We start from the raw sequence: 14026 nt of genomic DNA on the forward strand, positions 1-14026 counted from the left end.
GCCTTGAATTCGAAAAACCTCTTCCATCTCAAAATTTCTGTGCTCCAGGCAAATGTTTAACGTCGAAGTTTTTACGATTCCATGGACGGGTTTTCGAAAAGGTCTAGATATTTCACCTTTTTTTAGTCTCCGGTTTGTGTATGTGCTCTAATGGGGTTATTCAAGTAATGTCGGAAAATTAAAAAGTGTAGGAAAATTACGTCACAACTGTATTCAAGTATATAAAAACATGTATTTAAATACATTTGTGACGTCACAAATGTATTTAAATACATTTTGCTAAATTACTTGAATAACCCCATAAGATTTCTTTCTTTTTTGGTGGCCGAACATTTGCATCCTGGCCTAGAATTCCATACCATTATCCTGTGTTTTATCAAGTTAGAAACGTTTTTTAAACTTTGAAAAATCATTTCCGGGTTCTTGGAAGAACACTCTAAATAAGAAAAAATGTTCAAGTGAGCGACTCACAAGCTAATGGGTTCCAAAAAAGCATTCATCTGAAAGTTGTTTGAACCAAAAGAAAGAAAAAAGTGGAAAAGCAGCACATACACATTAAAAAATAAAACAGCTGGCAATGGGCAAAGCCAGGTGAATAAAATTTTCATTCGATTTTCTTTTCTTTCATTTTCAGTCGAGAACTTTTTCTATTTCTTTTTTTTTAATTTTCCGATCAATTTCATTACCATTAAAAATTTTTATTTCAGAAACTTCAAAAAAAAATTCAGTGGAAGAGTTTTTTATTCTAGGCCACGTTAGCAAGTCTTAACAAATTTTGTTTGGAACTTTTCCATCTGTTTGTTCGATAATCTTCAGAGATATAGTTATTCTTCCCACCTATTAATCTAATTTTTAATAAATATATTTTTCTCATTTCCCATAAGAATAATAGTAGCTCAACCTCCCCCCACATATTCTCATTCATCTCTCGCACTGCCGCCGTTCATCATTTGATTAATTCTAATCAGTGTTTTTTCTTCTTTTTCAGCTTCATCTCATCTTTTTCCTTCCATCATTTCCTCTTATTTACTCCCATTCACTGTACTCCAGAGCTCCATGCTCAAAGAGCTCTTCGAACTTTTCCTCCATTTTTCTTTTTTTCTTCCGTTGTGTGTGTCTCTCTTTTTGTTTCATTCTAATTAATAAAATCTTTGAACGAAATAATTTTTGTCGGAATTTTAATAATTTTAAGAAGTTAAAATTGAAATTAAAAGTTTTTCAAAAGAAAGTTTCGAATAAAACAAATTTTTTTTGAGAGTAGTGTTCCAGATTTCGGAACATTCCACATAATTAATGTGGTTAGTGGATTTTTGAAGCATTTTTGTTGATGTTTTCCGGTGAATCGGCAAATTGGCAATTCGGCAAATTGTCGAAAATCAAAATTTCCGGCAATTCAGCAGGCCGGCAATTTGCCGAACGGCAATTGCGCCCACCCCTGAATCAAACTAACCTATCACCTACCTATATATACTTTCAGTAGATAACTTTTTGCCACTTTTATTAACTAGTACGATCCTTTAAAATACAGTAGCTATCAGCTTCTCCCTCTCCCAAATCCAATGTGTAACGTGTCCGGAAGCCCTCCCTAAATTACATGACGTGTCAATCATTTTCATGGAACATTAAACATGTGACTTTGAGTGCTCTTCATGACTACTGTAATCCAGTTCCTCAGGAAAAGAGAAACCTTTCAGTTCTTTGAGGGTTTCTGGAAGCATTTAAGCGTGATAATTGAAATGTTCCAGAGGCAAGAAATCAAGAAAAAAAGAAAAGTTCAAAAATCGAAATTCTTAATAATTTATGGTTCAGTGAGTGGCATTTTTGTGGCATTTTTGTGGGAATTTTGGAGAAGTTTTAAGTTTCTGAAATTATTTTTTAAAGCTATTTACAATTAAATTTATTAAAATAGATACGTTAAAACATTTTTTAAAAATATTTTTGTTAATGAAAAAAATTCGCAAAAATTAAAAAAAAAGTACTATTAAATTTTTTTTCATTCAAACTTTCTGAAACGTTCTAAAAAAAAATTGTCAGAAATTATGTTTCTTTTTCAACATTAAAGTATATTTGTCTGGAATTAAAAATCTCTTTTTCAATTTTTAAAACTATATTCTTCTCCGCAATTTCAGTCAAATTTCAGACATCACCGAGTTATTTCCAACAAAAAAAAAACAAAAAATAAATCAAACTGTTTCACATTTTCCCCCTTTTCTGATTTATGAGTTTGTCTGGCCAACTCCAAGAGCACCAGGCTTCTCCTTTTTCTGTCTTTGTGTGTTTTTTTTTCATATTTCAAAGAAAATTTGAAATGCACATTTCTGTGTTTTGTGTGACAAGTTCAAGTGCACTGGAAGCAGGGAAAATTGTTTTTTCTCCTAGTTTTTAGTCTGTTTCCAGTTTTTGAAAATGTTCCTTTTTTGAATTTGATTTTCTTGCTCTGAGATTTTTTTTGTTGTTGGAAAAACTAATTTTTTATAAAAACTTTTAAAAAATGTATTGAAAGGTGTTTGAATAGTTAAAAATAGTTTGAATACATAGATCCCAATTCTGATCAAAATTTGAACTTTTTGCAATTTAAAATTGGAAATAATAAGCACAAATTGAAAAAAAAAACATATTTTTTTCCTGAACAATTACTTTCCCAAACTGGCAAATTATACCTTAAAATATGCTCCAATTATTTCAAAAATATTTAAAAAATTTGAACATTTTTTCCGTCTGACTTCCAATTAGAACAGGTGAACTTTATTCCTTTTTCAAAAAAGTTTCAAAAAGTTTTTCAGCTCAGTTTCACACAATTATTTTTTCAAAAAAGTCTCAAAATTTCCGTCGATTTGTGATGCTTCATCCTCCTTCTCGTCTCAAACTGTTGAATATTCATGTGGATTTCAATTTTTTGTTCCCCCCTATTTCGTCTAAAATTCTCCCTAGTTTTCTCGAAAATGACATGTTTCGTGCCAAAATTTAAATTGGGCTCTCAGTTTTGAGCTCATTTTTTCGAACATTTTGGGAAAAAATTAAATTGGTTATGAATTAAAAAGACAAACATTGAGAGCATTAAATTTCACTTTTTTTTTCGAAAATTTCGAGGATTAGAAATTTGAAATCGATCCCAAATTGTTCTTTATTTTCTCAAAAATCTGTTAAAAATCTGTTAACTTGTTTGAAACTTCAAAATTCAAAATACGGTACCCCGGTCGCCCATTTCCATCGGTGGCCTCGAAATCTCGGAAAAATCTTCCACACTGATTTTTCAAGGCCTATAAGGTTTGACACAGGGAAAGTTATAAGCATATCTTAGAGTTTAGTTTTCTAGGCCACCAAAAATATTTTCTAGGCCATCATATGCTATTTTTCATATATTCTCATTGCTCATCTTAATCAAAAAAACCTTTTCCATTTTCCTTGACTCATCCCTTCCTTCTCCTCTTCTTTTTCTTTCTCTTTCCTGTTATTTTCCCGTTCCGCTCAGAAATTGCCATGTTGGTTCTTATTTTTCCCTTATTTTTTTTTGCAGAGTCCAAAAAAAAGAACACGGAGCAATTATTGTGTGCTCCGAAAAAGCTCCGCCCACTTCTAGCCCTTGTAATCTGTTAGGAAGTCAAGACACACACACACACACAAAATGCAAATGTTTCGGCATTCATCGGCAGATATGTGGAGGGCGAAGAAGCCAACACTGGAGAGAAGATCAACTGATGGACGGCGATCTTCTATTGTTGATTGGATTAATGGATTATCGGATAATAACAATTATAAGTCGGATCACTGGGTTGAAAAGTGAGTACTTTTTAGGTGTAAGGGGTGGTCAGACCCCTGTGGCCTAGAAATTTTAGAAACTCTTCCACTAATTTTTCAATGTTGGGTAATATATACATTTTGATAGAATTAATAAGTTTTGCGATTGTCCCAGAGAAATTTCTGAAAACTTCCAAAAAAACAGAAAAAAATAGTAAAATAGTTTCGTAGCCTAGTAAAACCTCTTCCAACACTTTTTCTAGAATATTATTGAGCTTTAAGCAATATAAAAATACGCAGTTAGCTTTTCAAATTGCACCAGAATCCCCTTAACCAAGTATGTGGCCTAGAAATATCGAAAACTCTTCCACCAAGTTTAAGCGACTATCAAAAGGTACCCCATCTCGTATTCCCTCATGGCCTAGAAATTAAAAAAAAACCCTTCCACGTTTCTATGCCACCTAGGGATTTTCTAGGCCACGAGAGAATTCAGCATGACCTATATATTTTTTTTTTGAAATTAATTTGAAAAAACATTTTAATACAAGTAAAAAACAAGTTTTGTTATTATTTTATGCAGTTTCAAAAAAATAATTTCAGACATGACGAGGGGTGCGAGCGAATGACAAGAAACGGAAGTGTTTGTGCTGTTGAAGAGTCAGAACCAGATGTGCCCACGCAACACAGAGAAGTTTTACTCACAAAACTGAAAATTGAGGTATTTTGAGGGGAAAGTTATCTGTAGAAGCACTTGTAAACAGGGGTGCGCAACAATTTGCAGTTTTGGCAATTTTTGAAATTTAAAAAAAATTTCCAACAGAGCCAAATTTCTGATAATTTGAAAATTGTCAGGAAAATCAAATTTCTGAGAAAACAATTGGTGGGATTTCAAATATTCCTAGAAAACCTTAGAAATTACTTTTAGAAAAACCAAGGAATTTCTGAAAAACACTTTGAAACTTTGAGAAATTTCTATGAAATTGGAGAAATTTCTGGAGACTTAAGAAAACGCTGAGAAATTTCAAAACAACTCGAGAATGTTTTCAAAGGGAAATTCAAGAAGTTTCTGAAAACTTTGAAAAATTTCTAGATAGCTCGAAAAAGTTTAATAAAATTTAAGAAACTTTGGAGAAGGTTCGAGGCATCTTGAAATTGAAAAATGAAAATTCGCGAAAATTTATAGGAATTTTAAAACTTTATTCGGCTTCTAATAATAACAAAAGGTGCCAAATATCACAAAATTGTAAAGATAATTTTGAAATTTTTTTAGATCAAAAATATAATGGCCGAGCACGGAGCAAAAAAGTACTTGAACCTCAACTCCCCATACGTTACCTCACTCTGCATCGCAGTTGATGCTTGTATAATGGATGGTCTCCGGCGTCGGCTACTCACATTATTCAATAGTCCATCATCAATGTCACTTCTTCAAATAATTGCAAAATCAAATGGTCCAGCTCAACAGGTTTTAGATCAGACAAGAGAGATTGAGGAGCTACGGACAAGTGCAATTCCAGTGCATTTGATATGGATTCGTGAGGCTCTGTATTTGAAGTCTTTGTCTACTATTATCAATCATTTTATTGATTCAAAAAGGTTAGCAGAAAAAAAAAAACTAAAATTGGTGTGTCTTTTGAAAAATTGAGAGTTGTTTTAAAAAATGAAACTCTGTTTTGAAATTTTCTCTGGAAAAAAAACCCTCAAAGATTGAATTTTTTGAAAAATATTCCAAAAATATTTGATAAAACTATTCAATTACAGTGTCCGTCGATACTATGACAATAGTGCCCTACTACTGGATCCTGTTAAAGGTCGCCTAGTTGCTACGCTTATGAGTAAGTTTTGAATATTTTTTGCATATATTCAGGGTTAACCAGAAAAACTGGAACTATTTTATCTTTGAAATTCGTGGAATTTTTAGATGTTGTTGTTTTCAAAATATCTGAATTAAAAAATTAGACGAGTTCTAAATATGTTTTTGATTTGGCTCCGTGGCCGCGTGAGAAGAAAACTCGGCCACCGATTAAAAAAATTCTGTGCTCAAAGTTTTGATTTCTAGAGATCATGGAAATACTATAAATAAGAATTTAGAGACCGATAAAGAACAATTTCAGTTAACTTTTTTTCCGAAACAATTTATTTTTCTGGTGCTTCACCATCTTTTTTGTGGAAAACGAACATTTAAATTTTTAGAAAAAATTTCTCACGCTTTTTAGATGTGGCTTGCAATGCTCTGCCTTTTTTTGGATTGAAAAAATAATTTTAAAATTTTGAAATTATCGATTTTTGTAAACTCCCCAGAAAGTTAACCGGAAATTAAAATTAAAAGTGCCTCCTCAAGAGTTTTTGTTTCTCCCGTTGCACTTCCAGCCCCTAATTATTGATTAAAAATGCCCATCTTCTTCCGGTGCTACCACACACACACACATTGCTCTCCTTTTCCCGTGCTCCAGCTCCTCAGGCACAAAAAGAGAGACGGAGACGTGGAAACTGAAAAAAAGAGGACAAAAATAAAGAAGGCGTTGTGTGAGAGCTCCACGCTTGAGAGCTCTCTCACATGCTTTTTCCCTCTCTATCTGAGCCGTAAGCTGCTGGAGCCAAAGCAGCCGGACACAGCCGGAGAAGCAACAACATACTTAAAAATCGAAAAAAAAGCATTCGTTTTTTTATTTTTATTTTAATTTTTTAGAAATGTGTTCTTTAATTTATAATTCAAAAAGCCTCTGCTCAAAATTTACATATTTTCGGGAGAGAAACTCGGTCGCCTAAAACAAGGGGAGCCCATAAATAGGAAATTACGTTTTCCGCCTGCCGTTTTCGTTTTTTTTGTTCTTTTTCAAACATTTGAAGAGGAAAAGCTTGGAGGCTTTTTTTGGAATAATTGATGAATCAAATGCGCCACTTTCCTCTAGATTCTTTTAGCTTTACCTTGTATTTTTTTTGACAAAAAGTTATGCTAAATTTGAAACTGCAAGTTGATAGAAAAAAACGGAGAAAAGTTCAGTTTCGCGCTAAAAAAAATTTCTCAGAAAATATTGTATTTCCCGCCAAATTTTCAATACGAAAAATGGTACTTGTATATTATAATTGCACATGTTATAAAAATTAACTTGCCGTAGGAAATAATAATTTCTAAGCCAATAAAAAATGTATATTGGAAAATTGAAAAAATTTCAAACTATCGTCATTCTTCTCTCAACTTTCTTTGACTTTTTCCATAATTCCACCACTAAAAATTGCTCATCCGATCCCTCCCTGCCAATTGAAAACTACATTTATTTTTTGTTGCTGCGGGAAAATGTCTCATCTGCGAGCTTCTTCTGTGTGAGTGCTTCTGTTTACAGACTAATCGAGTTTCTCTCAAACTGAGCGCCTTTTTCACTACTAATGGAGCATTGAGCTCTCTTTCCAAAGAAGAGATGAAGCTTTTTCATGCTCACAGAGCAACTAATGAATATGTCGCTCATTTTGGAGCATCATCATATTTTGTGCAAAAGAAGCCTCTTTCTAATCCCATTTTGAAATAAACTTTTTTTTTTCAAAAACTGAAAACTTTCAAATGTTTTGTTGTTGCAGTGGCTCCGTGCATGGTAACATATCGAAGAATGAGCAACCGAATTGAGCAAGAAGCCACTGCTGAAGAGCTCGTAGAAGGAGCAACACGTGGATCCACATCCACAGTTCCGTCTAGGCCACCACTATCCGTTAGTTTCGGAGCCAAAAATTAATACTTGCAATGTTCTAAATGATTAGAAATTAAAGTCTCGTTAGGTACTGGCAAAGCCGTAAATTCGATGGTGCGTTTTTTCCGAGAAATTTTTTTTAATTTGTTGTTATTTGTTCACTGTTGTTTAAGATTTTTATGTCTAAAATTCTGTAAGACATTTTATTTTATTTTATTGATTTTTCCATCAATAATTTTAAAACCACGGCAAAAAATAATTTTAAAAAAAGTTTTTTTTTTTGAAAAAAATCAATAAATAAAAAAAATTCTCATTCATGACTTTGCCGCCAATACCTAACGAGACCCCAATTATAGGGGCGGAGCGTTTTCAGTTGCCGTTGGAGCGAGATTTTACTTTGATAGTATTTATATGTAATAATTAGAAATTTAAAAAAAGTAAAAATTGTCATCAGAATCAGGAAGCGAACTAAATTTTAAAAAACTGCGTCTTCAGAAAATCAAAAAAATTCATTTTTTAGATAACCCGTCAAGTGTCTAGTATAGCAGCTTCAGTTGAAAGGAATGGCTCCGTGAGCCGTGATTATGTATTTTCACTTCATCACAGCTGCAAATCGACCCTTCTTTATGGAAAGAACAATGTTTGTGTCGCAATGAATGGAAGCGATTTTGCAAAGGGTGAGCAGCTCCAAAATAATTTTAGAACTTTTCTGACTTTTTTCAAATTGACTCCTAAATTTGTTTAATGGAAAATTTGAATTTCGCGCTAAAAAAAATTATTGCATTAAAATGCACTTTTGGAGAATTTTAAATTTGGCTCTTTTCGAATTTCCCGATAAAAATTTAACTTTAAAAAAACAAATTTGTCCAAAATTAAATATTTTTATTCAACATTAGTTTTTCAGGTTACATGTCGCTTCAAAAGTTCTACGACGGAAACCTTTCTCTAAAATGGGTACCCAATCAACTTATGCACGCGAGTTCTCAGCCCTCTTCAGGACACTCAAATAATGGAGAATTTACAAATATTTGGAAGAATACTATAAATATTGAAATGCAAGACATTATCTACATTCATTTGCATCAAAAAGATGAGATCTCTCCGACATGCTTGACATTTGTCAATTGCGAAGGAGTTCAATCAGCTCCATTCCAATTACCTGCTGGTCAACATTCAATTGCATTTCTTTCTTCACTTGAGACGGGTTTAGCTCCACTTCTGAGGCTTGATCCTCCACTTTGGGTTGGCACGACTAAAGGTAGGAATACATTAAGTGTGAACTTTAATTTTATTTTTTAAAAGTTCTCCAAAAAATGATAATAAATTCGAAACTTTTAGTGCTCAGTTATCAAAAAGCCTACTAAATTCTAAATTATAATGTTAGGCATACATGAATTATCCCTTTTTGTGCCTAGCAACCGAACTCCCCGAGCAGCTGATATTATTATTATTATATATTTCAGAGAAAATTTTGCCTCGTCTACGAAAGCGGTCTACGGCAGTGGCGAATCCTGCTATGCTTGACTACGTTTTTCGTTTGGTAAGAACTTCTGGTGTTGAACCGGCTCCAGAGGATATTGAAGATCCACTTGCACCAACATCACATTCTCCTCCGATTCATGATAATTGGTGAGTTAAGAAATTTTAAAAAAAGTTAAACAAATTTCACAAATTTTGAAACAAAACTAGTAAAGATTTTTTGAAAAACAAATTAAAAATTAAGTCATTTTTATTTCATTTTTAATGAAAACAACGTAAACAAAATCGGAATAAATATTTAAATAATTTTTAAATTTCGAAAATTTTAAACCAATTTTCTATTTTATTTCCGTAATCCCATTTCTTTGTCAAATAACTCAACTCTATTTATTTTCAGCGTCTCTCTGCCAAACTCACCGTATATTGTCGATAATGTGGATAGTATTGTAAAGTAAGAATCATTATTTTATTTAAATTCTAAATTTATCCAAATTTTCAGTTTCCAAATCGGCACGGCTTGCCAATCGATGAGAAATCAAATAATGGCTCGTGCCTTTTACGGGTGGCTCACCTATGTTAGGCATCTGAGGACTATTCGAACGCATTTATTACATTTGGTGGATACAAAAACATTGATTTGTGATGATGATTGTGATCCGGTCGATGAAAAGTTCTGGAAGCAAGCTAGAGCAGAGCCTACTGTAAGTGTTTCAGGATATGCTGAAATTTAAAGAAAATCAAGCTTGGTTCTAGCGGCCGACATCTCACGGGCGGAGCTGCTGCCCGTGAATGTGTCGGTCGCTCTCTTCGAGTTCTTCAAAATTAGCCAGCTTCTTCAAGGAATAACCATTTTTTTGTTTCAGGAAGAAAACGAGAAGGAATTTTTAAAACGGGTCTACTGGAGAGGAATAGAAGGAATTAATACAAAAGAAGTCCGAAGAATGGCGTGGCCGTACCTTCTAGGATTGTTTGAATGGAATGAGAGTCCAGAGTCTAGGCTGGAACAGTTTACGAGTCAGTATTGGCAAGATGTGAGTTTTTTTTTCATTGTAGGTACAAAATAATTGTCAACTGAAATATTTCTAAAAAAAATATAGCTGGTCAACTGATATGTTTTCAGATAGAAGAATGGCGAGTTCTTGAGGCAGAAGTTCGGCGTAGAGACGAGGAAGCCTTCCGAGCGGCGAGAGCTCGAAAAGCAGCTTCACCAGTTCGAGAGGAGTCGTGCGATGTTTTCGAGGATCCGAATGTAAGTGGCATAAAAATTGTGGCCTAGAAACCCAATTCCTCTTCCAGGAGCCAACATGCTCTCAGCACTACGACCGCGAGAACTTGATCACCTTATTCCGCGCAAATCTGCACAGAATTGACAAGGACGTGGAGAGATGCGATAGAAATTTGATGTTCTTCTCGAATAAAGACAATTTAGAGAGCTTGAGGTAACGGATGAAAGTAGATCAAAATATTAACCTGAAAATGTTTCAGACGAGTAATGTACACATATGTGCGCCGAAACCTCGAAGAAGGATATACTCAAGGAATGTGCGACTTGTTGGCTCCACTGTTGGTTACTTTTGAAGATGGTAAAGAACATTTTTAGGGTGCCTGAAAAAATGTGCATATTTCAGAGGCTTTAACACTTGAGTGCTTCTCACTTTTGATGCTTCGGCAACGAGGAAAGTTTCCGCAACGTCCAGGGATGTCAAAGTGTCTGTTGAACTTGAGATCATTGATACAGGTGAGAGAGGCAACCATATTTAGAATCTGCAAAGTAACCTTGAGTACTGTAACCATACAGTAACCCTGCTTACTTTTTCGTGCCAAGTTCGTAGAGACAAACGGATTCACTATAAGCTTGAACGAAATCAAAAACAGTTACTTTATAGTAATCCTGAATAGTCCTAAATAGATCCATTTGATTAAAAATAGCGTAATCCTACAGTAACCTTACATGATTTCAGGTTGTCGATCCACAAATCTACGCCCTTATCTCTGACATCGACTATGCTCAAGCACTATCGTTCGCTTTTAGATGGTTTTTGCTGGACTTCAAACGAGGTGAGCATTACAGTAATCCTACAGTAGCCAAAAAATGCATTTTGTATGGCATGCGGCCCTAGGCTGAAACTACAGTACTCCTTGATGATGTAGTTGATGTTTGAAGTTTGAGTATACATAAGAAAACATGAGGAAAAAAGTTTATAATTTTGTAGAGGACATACGGTATTTAACTTCTAACCGTACATGTAACATAGGGTAAAACTACAGTACCCTTAGATGGAAAATCGACTTTTGGCACAACCTACAACTTGACCAGATTTTATACTATATACCTCTAGAACATCACTCTACAGTGAACTTACAATTTTAACATTCAGTAAACTTATATGTTAGTACCAAATTCCAGAACTATCCTACGAATGTACCTACAAAGTATGGGAGGTCATCTGGGCTGCTCAGCGACTCCGGATCACAGATGATTTTGCGATTTTCTTTGGCTTGGCAACAATCACCAACTATCACGATGTCCTTATCACAAACAACTTTGACTATACTGATATGATTAAATTTTTCAATGGTATGCAATAAACCCTCATGAATTGACTAATGTTTACATTACAGAAATGGCCGAACGTCACGATTGCTCACGTCTTCTCTCATCGGCTCGCACCCACGTCAAATGTTTGCAGAACCTTGTGCAACACCTCAAGTAGAATGTGTGGGAGAACATCGATTTTCTGTGTCATACGGGTCACTATCCGAATGTGTATTCATGAAAACTTATTATTTTACACTTTTCATAATCAATTTTTTTTCGTCTGTAGTTGACAGCTAGTAGTTTGTATTTATTGCAGAAAATGTATACTTTTAATGAAATTTATGTACGCTATTGTTCTTGTTTCATTGTTCTTTTACACTTCTGCTCGCCGGCGGAGGATCCTTTTGGCCACATCTAACGACGGAAGGGGGGGGGGGTCTGTTGACCCCGCCAGAGGTACTTAGCAACAGATATATGTTTTATTGGATGTTTTATTTATTAGCAATTGAAGGTTTTGGATGTTCTTTGACATATCAAAAATTTATATACATATATATAATATATTTTTTTGAAATGCCATGAAAGAAAGTTTGCATTATTAAATCATCATACGCCTTTTTGAAAAAGCAACTATAAGATTTCTAGGCCACCAACTTCAGTTCCCAACCAATTTTTTCTATTATAGATTAAATTTCCAATTCCACCAGACTACCAGATTTCTAGCTCTAGGCCAGAATCAAAAAAATTCAGGCCACCAGATTCCTAGGCCACGAGTATTTTTCAACCAAATAATGTTCCAACTTTTTTTAATTCAATTCCAATCCGTTTATCTTTGGTCTCTCCTTTACCTTCCACTCGGGTGTCATACTACACATAATAGTGACCCCATTTTGAAATGTGAAACTGTTGATATGACACACTCAATCGCCGATCACCTTCCCCAAGGATTATACCTATGTCAAAAAATGTCTCACTTTTCGGTTGATACTTTTTGCTAAAGGTTTCTCGGACTTGGGCTTAAGCTTAGATTTTTGGGCCTAGATTTGAATCTAGACTTAGGTCTTAAGCTTACGCTTAGGCATAGGCTAAGGCGTTGGGTTAAGCTTAGACATGATGTTTCACTTAGGCTTAAAGTCAGAATTTTAAACTCCAGCTTTCTGGTTTCAAGCTTCATTCCCAGGAACACCAGGTATTTTTTCACGATTTTTGGTGCACCCTGTTTGGAAACCGGCTGTTTTTGGCTGTGAAGCATCAATTAGCCGCCAAGTCTTTTCTTGCGAATCCTTCAATTTTTTGTCTCTCGTTTCCCTTTTCTCATTCTCTGTAATAACGCGTTGGCGCGCGTCGAAAAGTCCTTGTTCCTCTTTAGCAGCTGGGTACGTATTTCGTATCGTTGGTACTCGGCAAACGGTTGTCCCGAGTAACCACATTATGTTTCCACGAACGTTTTTCATCTAACGACTTGATATGTGACTTTAAAATTTTTAGTTTTAGCAAATTTAGAGCCTTCAAAATTTCTAAGCTACTTACTCAATTTTTATTCTTCTCTCCAAATTTTCAAAGCCATCTTCCAAACTGTTAAGAAATATAGTTTTTTTTTAATACTAGCACCAAATTTCTAGGTCACAACTGATTTTCTAGACCGCCCCCCAGTGCTGTATCGAGTTTCCTCTTATATTCCAATCAAGTTCCATTTTATTATTATTATTATTTCTAATCGTTTTTAGTATCCACTTAACAAGCAGTTATTTGAGAAGAACAATGTTTTTTACACCTCTAGCATTCCACTTGACTTTTCCCTTTCTCACCTCTCAAGTTAAACTAATCGTATTTTCATTGAATTGTAAGCAATCTGAGGTCAAAGCTTAAGTTGTTTACAAAACTTTTGAGGTTAAGCTTAAATAGGACGAGAACGCGTACAGTTACACTTTTTGTCGCATCTCTATCGAAAACTTTGAAATTCTAAAATCCTAATTTCGAATTTTTCTATTGTGTCGCAAAGAAGTTTTTATTGCAATACATTTGTTTGATAAATAGTTATGTGTTGCATGCCATCTCGGCAATTCCCGGCAGCTTCTTCCCCAAGTTTGGGCCTATTCAGCTTCTTACCAAACTCTTGCCAACTTCTAACCCAGCGTATGCCCAAGTCTTACCAAGTTTGCAGATGTAAAGAACGAACAAGATTCCGAAATCCCGCATGCGCAATGTTTAGCGTAAATCGACACTTTGTCTTTTGAGTAATTTGTATTTAAAATAGAAGAATTTCAATGTAATTGAAAGAATTCACAGGAAAACTTGTCCCTTCAAAGGCAAATTCTAAATATTTTTCTCTGACGGCTAACATTGTTTAAAAAATGTACGAACAAAGTTTGATTTTTATTGCCATTTTGTCTAATAAACCATTTAATTTATCTAAAAATAAAAAGAAAAGTTATCTTCAGGATGATTCTTCTCCTAGTCAATCAAATAGTCAAATAATAGTCAGTCAATCCAATGCATCAAATTTTGAATTTTTCTAAGACTGAACTGTTCCTTTGAAATGTAAACTTTTATAAAATTGAAAGACATGAAACAAACATGAATTACA

At 34.3% G+C, this 14026-nt stretch overlaps 1 protein-coding gene across 2 annotated transcripts; it reads left to right on the plus strand.

Moving 5' to 3' along the window:
- Positions 1-3515: 3515 nt before the first annotated feature.
- On the plus strand, positions 3516-11794 carry tbc-8 (Rab GTPase-activating protein tbc-8; the record flags this gene model as incomplete). Of its 2 annotated transcripts, NM_001268143.4 has the most annotated exons (18): positions 3516-3780; positions 4339-4456; positions 5009-5334; positions 5500-5573; positions 7315-7442; positions 7942-8098; positions 8326-8679; positions 8885-9050; positions 9298-9351; positions 9400-9601; positions 9764-9931; positions 10021-10149; positions 10197-10339; positions 10386-10483; positions 10529-10638; positions 10862-10958; positions 11308-11478; positions 11523-11794. In NM_001268143.4, 18 exons carry the CDS (start codon positions 3626-3628, stop codon positions 11612-11614), a joined length of 2742 nt encoding a protein of 913 aa, NP_001255072.1. The 2 variants fall into 2 exon arrangements, with proteins under 2 accessions (NP_001255072.1, NP_001255073.1); NM_001268144.3 differs by lacking the exons at positions 3516-3780; positions 4339-4456; positions 5009-5334; positions 5500-5573 and having other exon boundaries at positions 7326-7442; positions 11523-11614.
- Positions 11795-14026: the final 2232 nt, after the last annotated feature.

This window comes from Caenorhabditis elegans, chromosome III, assembly GCF_000002985.6.
Source record: "Caenorhabditis elegans chromosome III".
Taxonomy (NCBI): Eukaryota; Metazoa; Nematoda; class Chromadorea; order Rhabditida; family Rhabditidae; genus Caenorhabditis; species Caenorhabditis elegans.